Source organism: Leuresthes tenuis, unplaced genomic scaffold (assembly GCF_036924035.1).
Source record: "Leuresthes tenuis unplaced genomic scaffold, fLeuTen1.0.hap1 SCAF_16, whole genome shotgun sequence".
Classification (NCBI taxonomy): domain Eukaryota; kingdom Metazoa; phylum Chordata; class Actinopteri; order Atheriniformes; family Atherinopsidae; genus Leuresthes; species Leuresthes tenuis.
In genome coordinates, this window is record NW_027325370.1 from 4384276 (window position 1) to 4409648 (window position 25373).

Consider the following 25373-nt stretch of genomic DNA (forward strand, 5'->3'; position numbering starts at 1 on the left):
AAATTCTGGCTTCTGTCCCCAAATCGCATGCATATCATCGTTCTCCTACAGAGATGATGGGCATTTTCAGATCTCTGCTCTGCATTTAGAAGGAAGAAATGCAAAGTGGAAGTTGTGGTAGTCTGGTAGGACCAATATTTACCATTAGATCTTAGGCTACTGGCTTCTTGCATCATATATTTACAGGTCCAGTTTCAAAAAGATTTTAAAATCCTTGCATTTTGTTTTCATTTACATCTTACACAGCATGTAGCATTTTTGGAACCGGGGCTACACAAATCAAACACAAATTCTTACACTGCAAAATAAGTAGGACATGCATTGGTGAAATTAATGTAATAAAAAATGATAATGATAATGTGAAATATTCATTTTGACAAAACTCTGCAAAACTGAAAAAAATGGAGGCAGTTTTGAGACCTTGTGTTCAATAATGGTGCAACGATTAGTCGACGTTGTCGACAAAAATCGATAACATAATTAGTCGCCGACATATCTAATTGTCGTTTACGTCATCACACGTCTTTTTCAAGCTGTCGAGCTGAACATCATTTTTCGTACGGAGTGAGTCATCTCATTTCCTACCTATCTCTGCTTAGAGAATGCTCGTTACGGTAAATAATAGCAGAAGGTGACCTGTAGAAACATAGTGAAATGGCTGCGGACTCTCGTCCAAAAGTGTCCAGGGTCTGGAAGCATTTCACCCTCAACACCCAGAAAAAAAAAACAGATTACCTGCAAGTTTTGTAAAGCCGACCTCATGGAGCACGTCTGTCATGCATGAACATTTGAAGAGGAAGCAGGTTGGAGCTCTGGGAGATGAGGTCTCACCATGGTATTTAGATATTTAACTTGTTAGCGTAGCCTGCAAGCTAAATAAGCGGAGTTGTCTTGGCTTTTAACATTAAAGTGCAACATTAAAATTGTATCATTCAACTTCACAGTCTAAAGTTACAACCAGGCTGTATTCTTTTTCGCTTGTTCACTTTTTGGTATTGATTTGACTGTTGGTGCGTTACAGCCAGCCGTCTTAGCATTTTTAGTTATTGTTAAAAGTCAAGATATAATACGGCTTGAATGTATCCTTTTTGAGTTTTGAATTATTTTTATTAGTAATTCACCGATTCGTCGATTAATAGTTTCAATAATCGATGAGTAGTCGACTATCAAAATAGTCGTTAGTTGCAGCCTGAGTGTTCAACATAAAGAGGAAGCAACTTCTTCCAGTTTATTTATGTGGTTGTGATGGGAAACTCAAAAGTCAGTTTACTAACATACAACAAAAGATAGCATACATTTTTAAACACACACACAGTGTAAGAGCAAGAGACACGGCAGAAGCTACATCATTGTCCCGAGGCAGCTTACTCCACTGTAATGCTGCTCTGACAATCAAACTGAGGACTTTTGGGTCACTGAACTAACATGATTCAGAGACTGAATCTATTTCTGAGCTGTTGGTGAAATCCAACATCCATTGAAAAAGGCAGGAAATTTGGACGTAGAACCTTTATTGATCTAAATATTTGATGACGATTATAAAAATAAACAACAAAGAAACGTATTCAGACAACATTAGCACAAGAAAACCCAGGAGCTGAAAACCGCGGCCAAATGAAATCCAGCTGGACATCAGCAAGTAAATTAGATCAGAGCCTTCCTCTCACTCTCCCAGTTTGAGAATACATAAATAAAAATGATCAGATCAGAGCTGCAGCTTTGACAGTGGAAGCATTGTTCACCCTGAAGCCAGTGTGTAAGTACAGCATGTGTTTCTAAGTAACTGTGTGTATGTGTGCATGCAAATGTAGCCGAGTGGTGGCTGACCCTACGGCACAAAACAGCAATCTGTTCTCTGCGAGACGCTAAAAAGAAACTGCTCGACCGTCTGCTCTGTCAAAGCTGTGCATGTGTGTGAAGAAACGCACGTTCACGGTTTGTACGCATGTTCTCGTGTGTTTTTCTGTGTGTGAGCACTTGTGTGCAGTGTGTTGTTTGAACTAGGATAACCCGACACTTTTTATTCAGCTTTGCCTCTTTCCAAAAATAAGCTGCACTCATGGCTTCACCGAACACGGGTGCCTTTTAAATCTCATGTGCAGAAATTTGAGTATAAACCTGTTTTGAGTAAAAGACACTAAGCAGTGAAACGTGTGTGTCTTTGTCCAGTTGAACATAAACATATTTTTGTTTTTAAAGGAATAAAAGGTCAGTGAACAAGGTGTAAGGATTAACATAAAGAAAAAAAGTGCAATACTACTGCTAAACTAAGCACTTAAAGAGGGTGAACAGCCAAAATAACTTGGAATCACAGACCAAAACTCATTATCAATCACTAAATAAAGATAAAATGAACAAATATCAAATAAGTTAGTTTTCCCAACTTTATTGATAAAATGCTTTTTATTCAGGTAATGAATACAAGCCTGATGAAGGTTTTCTCTGATTAAACATGAAAGAGAGAATATCACCAAACAGCGACCACATTGTTCACTAAATGTTCGCTTTGTTAGCGATGCAGGCTAACAGTATGTGTTAAAGTGGTCATTTAACAGCAGAACCGGTTAAAATCATCAGTTAAACTCAAAGGATGAAGTACATAACCAACCATGCTGAATGTGCGAGCATCTGTCAGTGCTGTGCAGTGTACCTGTGATGGCGTGGTGGGAGAAGGCCTCTACATAGGTCAGGTAGTTGTGAGGACAGTGTTTCTTAAGCCACTTGCAGACATCTTGTTGAGTCCACAGCACCACAGGTTTGGACAGACTGGACAGTGTTGGACTAGTGTGATAAACGGTGAAGGCTTCACCTGGACGCAGCTAAAACACAGAAGAAGACATGTTACATTGTTTTGCATCCATCCTTTTCAAGATATTATCAAGACAAAACCAACATGTTTGACTTTAATTTTCTGCTGGAGAGTAATTTGAAGCATTGCTTTTTTTATTGCTTATCTCTAGATAGACATGTAATTGCACTTTGCTTACTTAAATGTGCACCAAGCAGGGTTTTTTCATTAATATGAAGATAGCAGGGATGATGCATTCTAATGCTGCAGTTTGGAAATAAAATCCCTTCGGTATTTCTAGTAAGCCACAATTAAAAAATGAGAGGAGAGCAAATAGCCTTATGTAACAGAGGTTCACCGAATGCTGGCACATTACTGCAAAGAATGCAGTGATTTTTCCTCTCATACAAACCAAAAATGCATTTCTGACTTCACTACTTTCAATTTGTCGGGGTTAATTTCTCTCTTTTCAGAGAAAAATGACACGATAAGCCTGAATGTAGCTGAAATCATTGGTGAACACGAGGTTTAACGGCTTGTAGGCACTGAACGGGCTAACAGATGCTACTTTTGAATTAAATGAGCAGCCAGTTTTTCACCTGACTTACCTGAAGCAGAGGGACAGATGTAAGACTGCTATCTGCACTGCTGGTGTGGTCTTTCTCCTGAGGTCATTGTGCCTGACACCAGTTCCTTCATTAACAGCACAGCTTCAGTGTTATATGTGCCATTTTTATCTTTCATTTACATCAGTGCGTCTCTCTTCTTCATTTTTCTTCCTTCACACGCCTACCTCTGAACCCCGGACGTTGTCACTTGTCAGCAGCACACTTATTGTTGTGTGGATGGAGTAAATAGGGACATTAATACAGTCCCAACCAGTTGATATGGCAGATAACCCACACATCACCCTGTCCCCTCCACACTCTCTGGGGTGACTTACTCTCATGTCCAATTAATTCATTCATGGACAGTCTGAGCCAACTCTACAACAAAGGACTTTGGCTTGTTTTCAACAGAAAAACACACAACTGCTGCCAAATGTGCCACTCCATAACCAACTGTATTTAATAGGATTATGCATGCTGAAATGTCATGCACACTAATGCAACATGCACATACTCCTGCTGTTACATTCCCATTAATGTCATAAAGTCCAGCCTGCAGAACACCTCCACATCTTAATAAGCCAAAGAAGTTCATAACTATTTCCATCTTTGCCAGCTGCTGTAATGAGATCTCCTTCTGTCCATTAAAGCACAAATCAACCCTATCGAGTTTGGGCGACTCCACTAAAAGTGGTCTGCTTTATAGGCCTTAATTGAAAATTACTCCATTTCTCCACTTTGGTGTGTTTGCTTGTTTTCTAACAAACATACTTCTACCCCCGACCAAATTGAGTGCAGAGGCCATTTTGATACCCCTAATTTACAGCTCAACTCAATCATTAATTCAGATTGAATTGGGAGAGGTGCAGTAATGGTCTCTTCTGTGTATGATTGAGTGTGAGCAAGAGAGGGTAAAATTGTTCCCTCATCTTTGGATGGCCATAACTGCTCTCTGATTGAGGCTGCAAGCCTACCATTTTATTCCTTATCATCTTTACAGACTTCGTGTTGATCCAGTTGAGCGAATATTCAAGTGAGCAGAAGCTTAGACGATCAATTTGCAGGGCAAATTTAATAGGACAAATTAGTTTTCATCCAAATCAAGTCAAAGACAAAATGACGTGCTGTTTGTGCCCTCAGGACCAAACACAAATGTGTGACCTGAGAGGACCTTCATAACAATAGAGCTCTTGTTTTAGAAGAAAAGCTATTTTGAACTGGGCGAAAACTATCTCAATGTTAAAACTGAGGAAGAATTTAGGCTTAAAATAACGGTAAACAATTGCCAATTCTTGGCTAACAGTTGAAATTATGGATCGAGCTAATAGCATCTAAAGTTTAAATGATTGGCTAAGATGAGATATATACACTACCAAATGAAATGTGGATTAAAAGTACGTTTAACTGCTGGAATTTCCAGTTAACAGGATGGATAAACAAATCGTGATCTAAAAATGATGGTTAAACAGTGGAAACTGGTCCCCAAACACACTGTATAACTTAAATAATTAGAACAGCTGAGAAACAGTTTAGATGTTTTTTTCATTATGAGAAAACTGATAGTTGTGCATTTTGTGTTAAATTAACATTTGCCTAAGAAAGGCCCCTTTCAGGCAAACTCTACAAAAGCAAATGAACAGGAAAAGGCTATTGTTGTTATTATTATTGTTGTTATATAGCCGCCAATAACAACAACACAGCAGCTATGAGCTAACAGAGCAACAGTAGGCATTCATTCATTCATTCCTCTTAAAGTATTGGTGAAATAAAGACAGATAATGCCTTATTTAGAGGCTCTATTGTCAATGCCCCTGTTCTCTCCTGTTATATGGATCTCGGGTAATCTAAATATCTTCCGAAGGACGCCGACTTTCACCAAACTGTTCTCAGTGAGTAGATGAACGTATTTCATGCCAGAAATAAGGTCCAGGTTTAAAAATACCGGAGTTCCCCTTTAAGATGATGTTGGATTTGCAGTTCCTCAGAACTGAGAAGTTTAAGCTCTTCTGCTCTTGCTTTTTGCTTTGCTATTACCAGACAAATCACATCATTATCTATACGATTCATTTAACTGCAGAGGTAAATAGGCTAATAACGCTCTGCTAATACTTTCCTTCATGTTTTATTTCCCAAAATGGAAATCTGACTCCTTCATGGTGTTCTGGTTTCCCCATTCTTCATTGAATTCCGTACAGCACCAGTAACTGCTGTTGGAAAGACAAACGTCGGCAAAATATTGCCCATATAAGCAACAGATCTTTGTGTCAGCAGGTAAAAACTTACACAAAACACAGGAATGGAGCAACGGTGAAGTCCAGAGTTTATGGAGCCGATATGTAACCTGATAAACCTGCCAGCAATAATAATGTTATTTAGCATGTGGTTATAACAACTTGGGCCAGTTGAACACATGACGTACATCCAGCTGTCTGGAATGTATTCATGTATTTAATATTCAAATTGCCAGTGAAGTATTTATCCATGTTGGGTGTTTAGTCTGAGCTCTCAGGCTATTTGCTGTATGCTCTCTTATACCATAACAACCTCCTCTAATGGTTGTAAAGAACAGATCTCAATAGAGGTTCATTTTGAGGAAGACTGGAGCAGCATGGAGTCCAGCGGCCTAAAATGATCCACTTGAAAAGAGGCGGAAATCAGTAGATGATATAATAGTTGCTAAAGCGGATCTCTGCGTTATTTCGACCAAAACATGACACAGCTATTCAGCTTGTGAAAAAAAAGGCAGTGATGACGTTGGTCCTTTAGTTGATTTGAATGGTGCTTTCATTAGATGATGATGTCTAATAATATAAGATAATAAAAAAGTCTGCAGGTAAGGGCTGCGTTTAGCTGTCTGACATTTGAGGATGAGAGCAACGTTTTGGGCAGTTCTATTCAGCCAAATAACGACTGTTTTTTTTTTAAAAAAGTGGAATTTTGAAGCATGTGACCAGGCCCATAGGCCCATTTGGGTGTGATGGTCAAGTTTTGAGAGCTTTAACTTTGTACGATTTTGGTCAGACTAACATGTTTATATGCATTTCAATCATCCAGTTTTGATGCAACTCAAACAACAATTTGTTTGTGTTCTCGTGTCAGGTTATAGTCACACTTAGGACTGCTTTCTCCAAGGGCCTTTCTAGTTGTAGGATTAAACAAGGAACAAGTACAAAATGCAGCCAGTCGTATCCGAAGCTAATACTGTGCGTTTTCTTTTCAAATTGACTTAATAAAGATGTTATCAAAACGAAAATAGGCAAAACTATGTTAAAGTTATGAGACTAAACTTGTAAAAGTCTTGATATTGCATTTAATATTATATTATATTGACCTTCATCCATAACATAACAAGAATGAACTGATTTAGATCAAAATTCACAAGGAAAATTTATTATATTTGATAAGACAAAAAGTTTGCATGATAAAATACATAAATAGTGTCTTTATAGCTGAGATAGAGGCCCATTACAGCAGTGTAATATATCCAACTTTAAATCCATTAAAGGATAACAAGGTACCATTACAAATATGCTTATAAATGCTCAGAAATCTGATTATGAATGAAAGTATAATTATATTAAACTCTTGAATATTTTATGATTCAGGTTTATTTTTACATCTATTGCCTGGGATGTGATACTGAATGAAGTGCATTAAGAGACAGAAAGAGAGAGCGAACGCAGACAGAAAAAGGACACAAAAGGGAAAGAAGACAGCAGGCTGGGGAGTTGGCTACTCTTTGTGTGAATAATGGCCTTCATCATCAAGAAGCCAGACAGGAGGGAAATGAAATGATAGCTCCCAATCATCCCTCTGTCTCTCTTTTTTCTCTCCCCTTGCTCTTCTCGCTCCATTTGTTGGCCATCCATCAGCCTGTATCTCCTCTGGCCAGTTATATCTCGTCCCTGTTCACCCTTTACTACTTTCCTGCTCCTCCTGAGACCTACTTCTGTCCAGCTGGAGGAGGTCCCTCATTTGTTACAAACAGAAGAGAAAGGGGGGAGGGTGCATTAGAAAGGTGGAAGCTGTATATGGAGCGGAAATCTATCCAGGATTAAGGACAGAGGGGGGTGAAAAAGCTGGGGGTGAGGCAGAAATATATACACAATGATATGTTCCATCCTTTCATAAGCTGGAGTCAAAGAAAACTGTTTGAAGGAGCTCCTTATTTGTGGTTTCTTTTATGAAGCAAAGAAATTTCCAAAACAAAACAGTCATTCAGACTGATATGAGCAGATAATTTCCACGGTCAGCTGGAGCCGTCTCTCAGTTTGTCACAATGACTTGAAGCTGTAAATAAATGCAGCAACTGGCACTTTAACAATGCAAAAGAATATTCTTGTTTTTAGACATTTGTTATAATTATTCATTTAAAAAAAGTCCACACATTATGGCCACATTGAGGCTAAATGCTAAAGCTATCATAAAACAGGAAAATTAGGTACATACTTGGTCTCAGAGTCTTTTTTTTCCATGGCTATAACTTTTTATTGGCCTTTTGTATTACTCTCTTCCTGGTAAAATTCATCCAACTACAATATTCACAGTTTTTATAGATATTATAGATATATTACATGTCAAATATGCTCTGAAACAGTGGGACTGAAAACCAACAAGGCCCCTCCTTGACCCTGGAACCCTGTTTTTCTGTCTTTTTGTGCTACTGTGATGGATTTGATGAGTATGTTCATTGGCAAACATTGCTCCAGGACGCTGTTCTTTTTAGAAAACACAGATTGTTTTTTCCTGGAACTTGTCCAATGCAGGTCAGTGTGGTGCGGTGTCTTTTTGATTGTAGATGTGCGCGCTTTTAGATCAACCGTTGTATGAGCTACCTGCAGATACTGGGGTGAAACCTTTGGGGTTCTTGGATATTTCTGTTGCGGATCAAGTTCTCCAACTAGATATCCATTGTGTTTGGTGCCTAGATAAGTAACAAAATGACACGCTGTAACATAACAACGGCATTGTGAATGAATATGTTTAAGCCTTTAAACTGTTAGCTGGTGAAAACACAAGCCTTCGTGTAAGCATTATTAGTCCACTGATAGCACCAACAGAACTGCATCACAGCAAAGTAAATGGACGTTTGCCAGTACACCAAACCAGCAGGATGAAGGTCCAGTCAACTCCAAATGTTTGTTGCTGGTTATTAATGAAAGCTTTCAAAGAAAATCAGGTTTTATGAAATCCATCAACAAAAAGCCGATCTTGCGATGTATAATTCTCTTAATGAGTCGTGAAATGTTGAACTATTCTTCAAAGTATTCATTATCTATGACTTTCTCTGTGTGGAAATTGCAGATGATAAATGATGAATAACAAGTATGCTATTTTTAGGTGTCTTTATTTCTGCAAGAGGAGTTCTGTTTCATCCATTAATTCATCTCCCTCACATCTTCGGCTACACCCATCTCCGACTGTTCTCTTCGCACTTCTCTACTGATCACTCTGTTTGTTTGGAACAGCTTTTCAGTTCTTCCCTGCTTCCTCTGTTCTATTAATTCTCTTATCCTCCCTCCGCTGGCTCCCTTTGCATCTTCTGTTTGCCTCCTCCTTTAGATCTTTCTTCAACCTTGGCTTCTGCGCATTGAGAGATGTTTTGTCGTGTGTGTGTTTGTAATTGTGTGTGTTTGCATGATTTGCCTCCGTTAGCAGCTGAATCTGGGATTAGCTTAAAGTCAGGGGAGCGTGGGGAGTCCGTAAAATTCTCTCTTTGTCACCAATAACAGCGCTCCTCCGATGACTGCCTGTTAGACCCTGCGTGAGAATGATCAATTATGCCACGGTAGTTAGCAGTAAAATGTGAGTGTGCATGAATGAATAAATCAATGTTTTATAGTCTGTATATCATGTAATGATTCCCACACTTCCTTTTCCTTTCTGCTGTGCATGTTTTCTTGCTGTCACTTCATCTCTGCAAGAGGTACTAACACTTGTCCTCCCTCTTCCCTGTACAGTGTCTCAACTCAACTCTTTCCTTTCAACCCAGATCTATTTTACCCGTCTAACTCGCTCTGCTGTCATTATTAAACCTTCAGTCTGTCTCTCCAATCCTAAAGATCCTGACTCATTGTTGCACGTGATCGCCTTCTCTCCTCTTTCTCACTTCTTGTTGTGTCTCCTCCCTCCTTCCTCTCTTCACAGTAAGCCCCCTTCACCCCCTTTTCCCTGGCAGACTATATTTCATCATTTAGCACCAACTGCTCGGTCCAGCCAAGCGCATTTATGGCAGTGAGTCACTGCGATGCTTCAGAACCTTTTCTTGGTGTCTTCTTGACTGTTCTGTACAAGTAACTTTGTGGATGTGTGTGAACTGTCAACCTTTGTCAGCTGTGTGCAACTCTACCTGTGGTTGTCCTGACTCTGAAAGTGTAAACGCCATGCACTCATGCAAATATAGGCAGCCTCTCGGTGGGTGGACAAAAGGGCCAGATGGGACTTTCACAAAGCTCTCTATTTAGCATGAGTCAAACATGTGTCTTGGTGAGAGCAACACATCACTGAGTGGCAGGACAAGGACAATACAGACTGAAGCATCTCTGCCTCAGTGCCCAGCAGCTCTTATTTCTCTCTGCATGTCTGTGCCTCTAAAACCTCCAGCCTCCACTGCACTCACTTCTCCTGCACAGCCATTGCCCACCGAGGTGACGTTTTGCCTTGTGAAGCTTGCAGTGACAGCACTAAAGGTGCTGTTGGTCCAAATTGCTCCAGGAAGTTTCTGGGGATTTTGGGGAGCTCTCCGAAGTGCAACACATCTTTGTATCTTGAAATTTATGCACAAAACAGCCAGCTGGCTCTTGCTAGACAAGGCAAAATCATATCGTCATTCCTCTGCTTTCAAACTGCAGGAACCTTTTTACAGTTCTGACAACGAAAAAAACTATAACAAACAGAAATAAAAAAAATATAGAGAAATAGACAGTGAAGCCTTGGGTTTATCGAGCCTCCATGTGGCGAACTCTGCTCACCCACTTCCTCTACCTACTGACTGGCAATTACATCACTTCAGCTTTTATATCTCCAGTGCGAAAGTAACCAGGGAAAAGGCCCACGTATGCAGGTTTTCCTTTGGGAAGCTGCCCAGTGCCCATAGCTTTCAGAGAGCCCTTTAAACTGTTAGGTCTCGATGCGCCTGTAGGCTCGATAACAAACTGCAGGAGATGAAAAAGATTCCTAATTTGTAGTAGTTACTAGGAGCCATACACATAATAATGTGCAGCCTATTGCCCCAGTTTTTATAGTCATCCGGATCAAAGCAGTGAGCCTTAGCATATCTAAAAAGCTCTTCATATAAAATGGAGCCACATATAGATATATATAGTGTGTTTTATAAGGTCTGCAAGCAACGTGCGAGCAGCACATTTTCCTAAAGGGCAACATTTGTACACACAATGATACGATGCAATGCATATAGATGATTATGATAGATTTGAGTGTCATACAGAGTAATGCAAAATAGTGGTAACAACAGTAGTAATGTCACTGCAGTTCAGTCTTATTAAGCAAGTGTGAAGGCATCATTTGAATGGCAATACAGTCACAAAAAACATCCTTCCTCACTATAAGCGAAATAATTATTCCATAAGATGGTTTCATATAATATGTGCTAGTCATAAAGAGAAATTACTATTCTGAAAATCTAGATATTTGTGGACGAGTGTTGTGAGCTTTATCTGTGTGTTTGTTCTCCATTAGTTTCCTGCTTAGTGCTGCTGCTGCTCAGAAGGTCAGCCACTGTGCTGTAATGAGGAGGGAAAAATAATCATGAACTGCTCGTTCTTTTTCACTCACCCTCCCAGCAAGTTAAAGCAGAGTATGGCAAAGACCTTCACTTTATCTAACAGGTTTGGTCCTGCTTTAGAACGAGGAGGCAGTGTGGCTACATTTACTTCCTAAATTGTGTCTTTGTTATTCAACCTATCCCCTCATCAAAAGGTCCACCCACAAGCTGTGTGGCAGACAGCAAAATGAGCACTCCCTTCACCCCATCTGGCCACCTAAACAACAGCCAATTCAAGGATGGCACAGAAGGTGCGCCGGCTACACAATGGCTCATTACTTGGAAAAGTCCTGTAAGCATAGGTCTCTGCAACAGAAATGAGTATATAACCTCCATTTATGGTGTCTTTGTGTCAGAAGCTTGAGTGTGCTGACATTATTTAACTGGTTTTAAAAATTCATATTTTTACTGCACATTTGAATCATTTATGCATCCCTATACTCTGTCTGTAACACTTAATTGCTTCTTTGATAATATCAGCCGTGTTTGTGCATGAATGAACACCAACATCTCTTCTGTTGCTAGCTCTTGTGTCCCCTTGATGGGAGTTTGAAATTCAGTGCATAATGGGTTATATCAGCTTTGTTAAGCACATAAAGAGAATTCTCCAGGTCATACCTTATATACAGAAACAGTTCTGTTTCACTTAACCGACTCCCTCATTACAGCCGGTGTGTGCAATGCTGATGCAATGGATAATAATCAAAATCATCAGTCCTGAAAGAACTAGATGCACGAACAACAATCCACACCACACCCACATGTGTACTCTGAAACACAAATGTCTAAAAGCATAATGCATGAACAGACGCTGAAAGTTTTGTGACTTCACAGACACAGACACGCACACAGACAGCTGAACTGCCTTGAATAATGCATAAAGAGGCTTGTTGCTACGAGAAAGTGATAAGCCTTACTTCTCATGGTATAGAGGAGGTTTAATTATCCGGTCTGTGTGTAATCACATGGAAACAGCTTCTCATTCATCTTTTATTAAGCCTTTCATAGCTGTTATATGTTGGAGAACAATGTTTTATGAATTATTGAACAAATTCTGCAGTGCATGTGTATGTCTTACAGCCTCCCGGTTATGGGCTTTATTAAAAGCAGAGAGAAGATGAAACAAATGACCTCCACGTGGCTATCTGGGCTCTTTCATCAAAGGAGTCGCAATGAGGAAGAAGACTATGTCATATGCTGTTTTGGGTCAGATGCAGGCAAAAGGCCTTAAAGAATATAGCTTTTCCCTTTCGATTTACTTTTCTGGAGCGGAAATGAATGATGCTGTGGCTGAAACATTATGTTGCTGAGAAATACCTCACCCACGTGCATGTGTTTTATACACAGTATTGAAAACAATTAGTTTTGTTTAGGCTGTTGCTGAGCTCTGGGGGACATATTTCATATTCTGCTGATGGTTTATGTTCTTTGCAGTATGTGATTACTTGGACTGTACAAGTCCTATTACATCACACACCATGAAGTAACAGCTCCTGTATCATTCTTTAACTTTATAACAACTTTCTCTCTGGTACAGCGACAGTTCTGCAGCCACAGTGACGTAAGACCACCCTGCATTATGCACATGATAAAACAGTTATGCTTCCTGTCACCTCTGAGATCTGACTGCTAGAGATGCAGCACAGCTGTATGACTCTTTCCCTGACAAAGACAAGGGAGCCTCACTCTAGAGCTGGGCGATATGGGAAAAAGTCCAATCACATCAGTCGATATCAATATATATCGGGTCCATAACTTTTAGCATCCACTTGAACCCCTTATTTTCCACTGTGCTTATTGGTTGCATGTCTTTTGCAACACATTAAGCTGCTGTATTTGTAATATCACGCTGTCTCTTGGATTTCTTGTCATGCGGCGCTGCATGAAGCAGACTTTGTGGTCTTCTGTTGCTGGTGCACAGGCCTTGTTGTTGGGGGAAGATTAGCACTTGTTCCGGGCTGTGTTTGTAAAAGTTTGCATTCTCTGTGCTCAAACGGGTGGCGCAGCCTCAGGTAATGAAACAGATTACCGGAATTCCCTGTCTTTGTCGGAACATGTGCTCAACATAATACCTCCACACCACAGAACTTTTCAGGCCCTTCTTATCAACAATGTCTTCCCTTGGGCTGCGTCTTCTGTTGTTCCCTCCGAAGGAGCACTCATTTTCTTTTTTTATACGGCTGCAACAGCACAAACAAACACGCCACGACTAACTGCTGGCATGGCTCCATTCCAGCCACGTGATTGGTTCAGTAATCTCTCGTTGCCATTGGCTATTTGTGTTGTCTGTCAAAAGATGGACAAATGTAATCAATCGACCACATTTCTTATCTCCATCAAGGAAAAGTTATTCCTCGATAGCTATGGTTATCGTTTAATCGCCCAGCCCTACCTCACTCCATCACTCACTCACTGCTGCATCACTCCAGAACAAAACCATCAACAACTAAAAATCCTGTCTTTTAAAACAAAACCTTACTAATTCAGTTCAGTTTTGTGAATTGTTCTATTAATTAGAGATTTAGTTAAACTTGACATGAGAGCACAGTCAGCTGATTAACTGACATCTTTGCTATTTCATAAAGTTCAACACGAAGATATAAATGATCCAGTTACTACCCTGTGATCAGTCAGATTTGGAAAAACTCAATTCTTGCTTCTGCATTTCCAAAGAAGTACGGACTTGAAATAATAAGAGAATGTATGACTTTCACTGGCAAAGTCTGCTCTAAATTTGCAAAAGTAAAGTCATAACTTGGAATTGGACAAATTGACCTCAAGCTACCACGAACTGCGATCCAATGACAAGCTCTAAAAATCTACGTTTTTGGGGAAAAATTGTCCAAATTCAGGGACAGATACGGAGTTAAACTTTTCACAGTAGATTATTCAAATTAACCAAGAAAAGTTTGGGCTGTCTCTTGTTTGACAAACTAAATGCAGTCCTATATTATTTATCATTTTAAGCTAAATCATTTGAAAATAATGCATTGGAAACACTCGTCTGGGCAGCAGCCTCCGCTCTGTAGGTGCGGAGGTCTTTATACCTGGATGCCCTCTGTGCCGGGCTGCTGCAGCAGTTTGACGGTGCGTGTGTGTGCCGTCTTCTGGCCACGGCCATCGTGCCAGGTCAGGTTGCTGCCTCCGGCGCGACGCGGCAGCTGGTAACTCAGCTCCTCAGCAGACACCGTGTGCTCCAGGGAGGCACGGCAAAAACTGAAGCTGGACGCCGCTGTGAGGAGAGAAAGACCGATGATGAGGTGAGAAAACAGAAAGACAGGAAAAAGAATCATCTTTGAACTACACCTCTAACTGTCTTTGTTTTAGGGTTTGCATTAAGAGGACAACCAATAAATCGAATCAGATTAATGACTGATATTCCTGTAAGAGCTTAACAAAGTGCATTCATTCTAGGTTACATGCTTTGTGCATTGACTCTGGTGCAGCTACAAACAGATGGCTGATGCGATGATGGTGCTGGAAAACGGTTTTACTCCACTGTGATCTCCAATTATACTGAGTGCATATTCCCAGAAGCAGCGCATGATTTCTGGAGCTGTCTTTTGAGATTAGTTCTTGATTATTTAAATCCCACATCATGAATATGTGCTATTTCTTCTTCCCTCTCTCTGTCCGTCCACACCCCCCCCACCTCCCTTCCTCTCAGGACAGTGTTGGCTGTGAGACAGTGAAGCAGACAAACTGTCAATGCAGGGTCAGGGTGCAATTCTGTGAAAGCCACAGGGCATCTTCTACAGTTCATATCAAGTTGAATGAGCTGCTGAGCTGTGGCAGTCCATTTAATCCAAAGGGTAGACAAGCGGTCATTGGCCTTCCACCTAATGACTAATTTAATGTGATGTGATATGAATGATAGACAAAGAGATAGAAGATAGAAGAGCAGGGTTGAAAGTGGTGCTACGCATTGACAGAGTTAACTTAATGATGTGGCACATGTCTGCTTTTTGCACTAACATTATGTTTTAAAATGGGATAGGTTAATGTGGTATCATGTCATTGCATGTGAGTAACAGTCAACCTGAGGCACATTTTGCACATCGTGTCAAGCTCTTCACAAGCCATTTTACTGTTATATCACACCTTAAATGGTAAGGGTGAGTTTGAAAGTTCAGTGTAGGTTGATATTCCTTCATAAAACTTCTCATGCTATTTCATACCTGATTGGATAGACAAGAAATCCATTTATTACAGGTTAATGGAAACCTGGTTAAGCTACAGAGAGCTGATTTTGGCAAAACTGATATCCAATAAGCTAGTTTCTACATGTCTGCATTTAACGGCAGACAAGGGAGGACAAGAAATTCTGAAATAACACATTATACATGTATACTAATAAAGCTATATATGGTGAAGGAAGGATCTGCTTCCTGTAATGTGTAAGCAAATGCAAGATGTTAATTGAACTCAAGCCTAAAATCCAAAAATGGTTTTGTCTGTTCAATTGAACCCAAGTAACAGACAGATTTGCTGATGAGGGAGCTAAAAGTACTACGAGGCCTAATAAATGCTGCTTTCATATCTTTCTCATATAAAAACATTTATTTGTAAGAGGACAATATCAGAGCATGCTTTGCAGGGGGGGTGGGGGGCGTGCTTCATTTCATCTCTGCTGAATGGAGTCTTCATTTCTTTTTCTCCCTCCACCAGCATGCAACCAAATTTAAAACTAGACTGAATTCAGTTTGAGCACAAGGTCTTTCTACTGCGTTAGACATAAAATACTTTCAGAGATCAAAGTCATTTATTTATTAAAATAAATACTCATTTATTCCATTATAAGGAGGAGAATAGACGTTATGACATTACAGTTTTTGGAACAACTCTAACTCACTAATGTGTGTTCACTGTTCAATTGTGGCATTTATAGTGCAACAGTGCAGCTTCAAGAAGTGAAACAACGAGAATCCTAAAAACAGTCACCAGAGTACAGAGTTACCATTTCAAGTCCATAAGTGCAGATTCATAATTCCAACAATCGAACTTCTGAGATATGCACAACACACACTGGCATCAGTACGATGGCACTCAGAGAGCAGCAGTATCTGATGAATCGTCATGGAAATACATATTGTGCTAAACACACAGCTTGGAATCCGGCTTGCAATGGACCGTTTTCCTGCAAAATCAGCATAAGAGCCAAATCATATTCAGTTGTGGACACGCACACAAACGACTGCAGGCATCACTAGTCCTGTTCACATATTAGTTGCACCTTACATGTGCAAAAATTACCTCATTAACAACTTCCACTTTGGAAATTCACACGTCAAACAGGGGCAGATCATTCCCACATCAGTGTGGGCTTACATGCTGTGTCTCAGAATAAGATGAGTGATGACAGCATGACTGGGGTGGCTGTTGCTAAGAAAGAGGAGTAGTTGTCTGCCAATCAGAGGGTTGGCCGTAAGCTTCCTGGCTTACTGCACCACATGTTGAACTGTCCTTGGGCAAGATGCTAAAACCCACGTTGCCTCTGATGCATTCATAGGTTTATGAATGTGTGTGTTTGAGAAAAATTACGGCACTGCCTGTAATATTGTGGTTTACTCAGAAGTCCTGTACGAGTGTGTGCAAATGGGTGAATGTAAAAGTGCTTCGACTGGTCCGCTAGACGAGAAAACCTCTTTAAAAGTACAGTTAATTTACCATTTGGAGCAGTGCAGATGCTCAGGTGCTTCCTATGCCTCACACAGATAGCTCATTTTGCCTGTTACACCATCTTTGCCAGCTTAGAGGTAGATCAGCGATGGATCAATTTAAACCCCCCCCATTCTGCCTCTGCATTTTCACACATAACACAGACGCTCAATGACGGCAGATCATTTTCAGCTGTAATGACAAATGTAAAAAAAGTTGCTTGCTTAAACCTTCTTGAAGGACGTTATTGGCACATGCACACGAAGAATCTACAGACAAGTCTGTACAGTCAATGAATTCTATGTGGACAAATGCACAGAACCTCACACACACGCTTTCTGGCAGCTACAGTTATGTCAAGCAGATGAAAAGTAACTCTTCCATACTGAGAAAAGCATAAGATGTAACATTCACATTTGGATTTTTCATGGCCCAGACAGCAAAACATATCCGGACCAGATATGGGCCAGATGTGCCAAAAGAGTCGGTCCGAATTGGTAAAACGGATCAGCACCAGTGTCTTTTCGCACAATGAGCTTGACCTGGTACAGACTCATTTGCCAGATCTGCAACAGCTTTGGGCCAGCACTGGTCCAGAGGAGCAAAAAAATATAAAATAAATTAATATACGGCCAAAATTTGTACCAAAACGGTTTTCAGTATTGAAACGAGTCTTTTTAAAAAAAATAAATGTACCATACTTTAATGCATCTAAATGATTAATTCAATTTTAATCTATTAAAAACAATAATGACAATACTTTTCATTAAGTTTTCATTAAAGTACCATTTATCAACACTTGTTTGCAACCTTTTTCAAGAATGTTAAAAAATATGACAAAAAAAATACATAATTTAAAAAATGCATGTTAAAAAAATTACTTACAAATAAAAATCATAAAACCCATTTCCACACAACAAAACCTTGTCAGATTATAACCAAAACACTTTGTTCTGAACATTGAAACAGTCCCTAAACAATATGGAAAATGTGCTGTGGAACAAATACTGAGACATTAACGTGCAAACAGGGCGAACTCTTGAGTACACTGGCTGCATTAGAGAGATAATGGGTTTCACAGGTCATCGAGCAGCCTCTGCTTCCGAGCTGCTGACCTGGGGATGAAAAATATTTCTGATTACAAATATATATTATAAAAAAATATATTATTGATTAAGACAAAAAAAACCAAAAAATTCAGTTGTGGCTATTTAACCAAAATACCAGAAAACTCAAACTATGTCATGCAATAAAGTCTCTTTGTGCGCGCCTTCTCAGAAACAACCTTTGCTTCCATCTTTTACTTAAGTTTCCAGCAATCAGCACAGGAACAGCTCTTGACCTACCAGGAGAAAAGGGGGGGGGGTTTACAGTTTTTTATAAGATAAAGTGCTGCTACTGCTGACACATTTGAGTAAAGGTGAATTTCACAGCACATTTACATTATTTTGTCCAATTGCAGCATGCGTTGAGTCCAAATTTTTCTTACAGTGGCAACTAAGAGACATCATTTAAATGTATTTTAGCACTAAAGCATTATGTGTGTAACATAGTTTGAACTTAGTTAACATCAAGAGTTAACTTGTTAGTTTAGACAAGTGTTGCCACTACAACAGAATCAATGAAGAAATGCAAAATAAAACAGAGTTTACAAAAAGAAAATTAAACCCTGACCAATAGCGTTAGCATGTGGCATTCATCTTGTGGCAGTTTGAGGCTAACATTAAACTTTACTTCAAACTAATGCCCAGACCCTGTAAAACGTGGAATTCTGCCTCGAATAAAACTTTTCATATCAACGCACCGACCGGATGTAAATATCAAAGAAGATGACAGCTAATGTTAGCGTTAGCATTAGCCAAACTGCTAACTTGACGGTCGATTAAATCACTTTTTCAGTCATGCAGTCCGCTTATAACAGAAACAAAAACCATTATTTCACTGAATTTAATTTGTTTTAAATTACTTACATTAATGTAAGCTGATGCTAGCAATGAAGTCATTCAAAAGGTATGAAAGCCCGAACGCTACCAAGAATGAAAGAAATAAAGCACTTACTCTTAGTATTTGCCAATCTGGCGACTTGTGGACGGATCCAGCACAATGTCAGCTGCTATCTGGGTCCGGTCTACATATCCGTACCGAATCAGTTCCACATTTACCTTAAGGCCTGTTAATCAGTATGCTCCACCCATGCCGGAGCAAAATTGGCGCAAAGGCGCAAAAGCGCATGGCGCGTGTGCCTGCTAAGCGACTTGTGGGCGGATCCGGCACAGTGTGGACTGCTGTCTGGGTCTGGTCTGCATATCTGTACCGAATCAGTTCCACGTTTACCTTAAGGCCTGTTAATCAGTATGCTCCACCCATGTCTGGTGCAAAGCTGGCGCATGGCGCGTGTGCCTGCTAAGTGAATCTGGCGACTTGTGGGCGGATCCGGCACAGTGTGGACTGCTGTCTGGGCAATGGGAGCGAAATGACTCATGGGACATTTGTGTCAAGATGCTGGTTCAAATCCCAGGTGAGAGCACAGTTTTCCTTTTTAAACTTTTATTCTCGCGCGTCATTCAAAACTGGTTAAAATGGACATCAAAGCCACTTGGATAAGCTAAGCTAAAGACTTTGAGTCTTTGAGTTAAAAGATGTCCTTTCACAAACGTGAGTGAAGAGAAAAAGAGTCGGAAGATTAAAGAGTGTGTTACAGAGTGAAGTCAGTGCTTCCTAAAACAGTTACTCCTGTAGTTCACAAATGTGTGAGTGGCAGGCGGAAACATGTGAAAGCCATAAAAATGATTGAATTCATCATCTCACATTATATTATAATTGTAATAAAACCATATAAGTAACCTGTCTACCATTTGACTTTTCATTACATTCCTTTCTTATAATTTATTGTCGTCTAAATCAAACATGAGGGATGAATGAGTATGAGGTTTAAACCCCAAAACAATCCTTCCCCATTTGTAGTTGTGAGCCGTTGTTTAGCCGTTTATGAGAGCTACAACATACTCAAGGAACTGGAGTTATGTCCAGGAACTACTGTTACCTCACAGGAAACAAGCTTGTAATGGCATTACACTGTATCCTGTAACCTGGGGGCCAGGGTGAACCACCGTTTCTGATTAGCATGACTTTCTCAGATAATTAGGATCGATAATTAGATCATTTTTGAGTAGTGAGCAGTGTGTTTCTGTAAAGACAAATTTAGCTGATCCCACTCTTGCAGCCTTGAGCACAGCACCTTCATTGAAATTTAGCATGTCCAGGTGTAAATACCTGCGACTGTACAGTCACGTGATGAGGAGACTACATGCCAGTTAAACACTTTTTCTTTGCATTGAAATCTAGATCTTAGCAATGTTTTAAGCAGGGTTTTAACTGGTGTCAAAAGGACCTTATGATGTTTACTTAACATCTACAACAAGGAGAACATTTCATAACCTTTCAACAACAAGGGAAAACTAACCTTGTATCCCAGCTGGAGATTTGCACGACAGGCCACTGAGACCTGTTATATGACAGGTGAGGTTTGTGGGAAATCCCTGGTTGCAGCTGAGTGGAAACAAACACTTTTTTTCTCAACCTAGAAGTCTGCTCAAGTGAGCAGTGATGAATGCGGAGTTCAAACAGCCATCATGGAGGAAAGAAAAAGAAAAAAAGCCTGTCAGGAATCACTGTTGTGAAACCTTTTCAGCCCATTTTCCTACCCATCCTGTTTCCTCTCTCTTCACTCCTGCTTTATGTTTCTTATCCAGTATATTTCTTGTTTCTCGGCTTTTTTTCTTCCCTCACTCTTTCAGCGTGTCTCTTGTCTTTATCTTGTTGCCATGTTGTTGGAGTCGTCGGGACCAACGAGGCCCAACTCTGAAGTAATTACTGCCAGTCAAACTGACGGAGGTAGACAGGAGGAAGGAACGTGGGAGGCTAAGCACCTTAGAACCCTAAAGACCTGCCAGTCTCACAGAAAAAGACAAGAGAAAACGTACAACCAAGAGTGAGACTGACTAGAAAGAGACAAGGAGAGACGTGATGTAAAGAACTATTCTAAAACAAACTAGACTGTTTCAAGGTGAAAGAGCTCAGGAGGGAGACATGTTAACAGAAAACAACTTAATGCCATAAGCCAAGAAGTTCCTTATTTAAAGAAAAGTCTCAGCTTACCGAATAATAGGAAAGTCTTGCGTACTTTAAAGACACAACCTTTATATAAGGATCGTGACGTCCCTCATTTGTTTAAATCCAAATGTCTTCCCCATTGCTGCACCCCTCCACCCCCAATAGTCATAAAATGAAGAGAAAGCACTCATTCTGCTAAATTTAATGGACTTGGTTGGCATAACATCCTGGCACAGGATACCACAGAGAATTTAAGATCAGTCAAAGTTGATTAACTATCCATACGTTCCAACTAATGTCCCTTTTGAAATGGCATTGCAGTGTAGAGTATGTCTCTGCTAGTTGATTTCAGAGACATAAAGCTTTACGATAATAAAAATGCTGTCTACTCCTGCAGTGTGAAGTCAATTTAGATCTGTGAGATTACCATTCTTTCTATTCATATCAAGGGGATGTCTATCCCCTTTCCCCGTTTGTCTCAACATGCATTTGATGAGCCTGGGCAAATGCCAAATCTTCACTGTCCTATTTGTCACTCTGTGGTGTTGTATTATCACTTGCTGCCCTTGCTGGTGACTTTTATCACTGCCAGCCAAGGGAGGGATGAGAAGATGAGGGATGGATGGTTGTAGGCAGGATGAAAAGAAGAAAGAAAGAAAGAAATGTTTTCCTTTTACAGGAAGTTAAATGAGTTACAGAAAAATAAAGAAGAATCCCAGTGATGGGAGTGCATCTTTTCAAAGTTAAAGGGTTAGTAGCTTCCGATTCACATCCTTAGAAAAAAAAAAAAAAGTAAGGAGGGCTGAGGTGCCAAAATCAAGGCGAAGTTTATATTATAGTGCGTGTGTGTATGTGTAGGATAGGTAGGTCAATAAGACTCAGCCCAGTGAAGTGTAACCTTATATCACCTCCTCCTCACTGCGCTGCATATCTGCTGTGCAGAGAGACTGCTAAATCTCAGAGGTATTCCCTTTTGAAAAGGTAATTAAGCTGTTGGGTACGACATCCTGGAAGGTCGTTCCAAGTCAAATCCCACAGTAGATTAGTATGGCACTCATTTTACTCCAAAAAGAGTGTCTAAATTAGTCCGCCTGGGCTATTTTGCTGTGTAGGCTTTCTCGTAGAAGTTAGATTTTTGCATAACCTTGGCATCAACTTCAGAGTGCACATGTTTGCTACATCCCCTCGAATGGAGGATGAGGCAAGTGGTCTGTATAATCCACCTTATGTCAGGCATCACAGAGAAGAATCCATGGTGTATTTCAGCAGCATGATATTGGCATCAGCTCCCTGCTGCACCTCTTATTCAGCTCAGATAAAATTTCTATTTGCAGCCCAAGTTTTATATAAATGTAAAAAGAAAAAAAGAAATCACAGTCACCCTCATTTCTTTGTAATCTTCCAAGGTGTAAAACCTCATCATGCAGAGATTTCATGCCTGTGTAACACATTAAACCTAGAGAGCCAACTTTAGCATTGTACAGGCCAATGCTGCCAAGTCCACTGGTGCATTTACCACTGATCCCGATTTGTTGGTCCTGCAGTATGTTGGGGTGAAACGGGGGTCTATTTACAACTCTTCCACTTCAACAGACCCAGTTTTAACCCTGGAATGAGCCATGAAATTACTCGATTTGAAAGAGTAGGAGGGAAAAACGATGAATCTGGTGGCAGCTTTGAAAATAAATGTAAACCCAAGACCCTAGGGGGGGGTGGGAGGGTTTTTTTCCCATGATGCATTGCAATCTATTATCCACTTTGACATGAGACACAGAGGCTGGGGCTGAGGTTTACCTTTCACAAACAAATAGAGTCCTGGGAGCAAGCAAATAGGGAAACGGCAGTAAACAATCCACAGCTCCAACTCCCATCACGGCACAGACGAGGGGAATGGCAACTGAATGCGAGGGCACAACAGTGTGCAACAGTGAATGCCAGTATTCTCATACATACATGAATGCCAGCATGCCAACTCACATATTCACACATCGTTTTGTAGGCCAGTGAATCTGAATGAAGCTGCAGAGAGGCAGCTATGTGGACGGAGATTGAATCCAAACCTCAGGGCAGCTATGGCTCAAAATGCACAGTGCAGCCCAAGATACAGGTGAAGTTGGCATTTCCATCATGACTCTGCAAGAGAGACCTTGCATTACCCTGAGAGCACATACCTAGGCTGGTATGATAAATGCCAGGCTGACCTTGGTTCCCTCTCAGCTGGCACTGCTGTGACAGGAAACAATGCCAGAAGGTCCAGCACTTCCATGGAGACGGGCGGAGCTATTGATTACACATCGATGTTTCAGATAATTACAGATCACTTCAGATAGACTGGAAAGCGCACACACACACCCCCCTCACCTCACTCCACTAACCAGCACTTCACCACTGGCTGTCCTACCTACTCTTGTCAACAGAAAAATAAATAAATAAATAAATCGCACCATGTTTTACAAAAGAAGATGAAAAGTAAGAATGACGATGAAGAGGCAACGAGATATGGGGGGCTGACACGGTCACGGACGTTTAAGAAAATGACTGAATGAAGCCTGGGGTAAATGAGGAAAGAAAAAGTCACGAAAACAGGCAAGATGACATGTGAGAATAGGTGTAAAAATGAATACCATTAACATTAACTGCATCGGAAAAAGAGGGGGACAAAGACCTAAGGAGACAAGACCACACGTATCTGCTCTTTTCTCCCCTTTACAGCCGAGCCCTCATACGATGACACGGGAGGACAGATTAGATCTCAGTGACTATCAATAATCCAGACTGAATGTCAGAGGAGAAGGGAGGAAAAGGAAGGACACGACGGAAGAGGAGGTTTGAGGTTGAGTAGTACGACGTGAGAAGGTTCGATAAAACAAGGGAAACCACACGATCAATGAGTGCATGACCACTAGTAACTTGGTTAACTGCTGTTCTGGTTTCCAACTCAAACCATATTCAAGTTAACCCATAAAACAGAATAAAATGTTACAATAAACATTATTATAATAAAACTACAAGCTGAAATTGGATTGAAAAACTGACTTTGTGAATACCTATTTTCCCTCTACATCAAAGATGCATCCAGCAATGTAGCAAATATGTTACGGTGGAGGGAAAAAAAAGAAAGGCTAAAGTATCAAAGAAGCACCTGAAGATTACGAGAGCCCTTATACTGCTCCACTCATACTGAGATAACAACACAATATGTTATTTTATTCAAAGTATGAACATGAAAAAGCTGTTGATTCACTCGCACCTGACCTGCTCTGCATCAAAAGACAGATGGGCACATCAGGGAAGATGCAATTTTACACAGAATATGACCGACAGATTCCTTTAGTTTGCTTTAACAAACACGTGTTGGTATGAAGTGGTAAGAATTGGCTGGCAACATGTGCAAACAGCCAAAATTCACATTTAGAGGCAAATCAAACAAAACTCTGACAGCAAACACTTTTCTGTTTGCAAGACTTTATAATTTACAGCTTTCTGTACTCGTGCTATATGTTAGTTTGACCCTGACACCGTGCTCACTTCCGTACACCAAACAGCAAGCTCCATTAGGCAGCAACATGCATAATGAATGCAGTCATCGCAGGGGATCTAGGAGAAAAAAAAATAGCTGGAGTGATTTTCCTAATGAAGGCTTAAGCGCAATAGCTTCAAGAGCATGCGACACTTGTGTGTATTTGCATGTTCATTTTTCATGAGACATTGAATGATTTCTAATAAGCCACTCTAGCAGGTGGACATTATCACATGATAAACCTGTTTGTGTGCAGTTGCTACTCTGATATCATTATATATCAAATTTATCCACATTTGGCTGGTTGGAGGATCCAGACAGATAAAGGAAATGAGGCAAAGCATGAAATGGGAAGAATTACATGAAAAGGTCACGCAGGCAGAGCACAGATTAATGTAGATGTAAAGCAGGGGCACATTGTCCAATTAAGCAGATGGAGCAGTGCTGAAAAGAATTCACAACAGAGAAAAATGCGTGGATTAAAATCACATGGTTATATATATTTACGGTTGCCTCCTATTGCTCCGAAAAAACTGACTCTGGGTTCTGGTAACAGTGATGCACACAAGCAAAAACAATAAATTAGCATGAAGCACATCGATTCTAAAGCTTCATGGTTCAATCAAGGTCAATTGGTATAATTTGTTTTGGTGTTTGGTCAACTGGCTCGGGTCAAGTGTCCTCGAGTCGTATCCGGTTTTCTCTGGGTCAATTAACTCTGCTGTTTCATTAGGCTACAGTTAGGTGAGACGAGACAAACTACATCAGTGAAAATCAGGTTCTTGCTTTTAGCAAACAACAGTATGTTATAAAGGGTCCTTGTAACTGCAAGTTTTCTGAGCAATGAAGTTTTGTTTCAGTGTTGAAGGTTGAAAAAAAAAATCTATCCAGTTAATCCTTTCC

At 40.3% G+C, this 25373-nt stretch overlaps 1 protein-coding gene across 1 annotated transcript in view; it reads right to left on the reverse strand.

The window, feature by feature from the left end:
• The window catches only part of samd10b (sterile alpha motif domain containing 10b), a 55691-nt gene that overhangs the window by 14423 nt on the left and 15895 nt on the right, over nt 1–25373 (reverse strand). The window contains exons 2-3 of the mRNA XM_072366936.1: nt 14227–14411; nt 2651–2819 (exon numbers count right to left, since the gene is read on the reverse strand). Coding sequence (XP_072223037.1) covers nt 2651–2819; nt 14227–14411 — 354 coding nt within the window. The remainder of the gene's footprint in view (nt 1–2650; nt 2820–14226; nt 14412–25373) is intronic.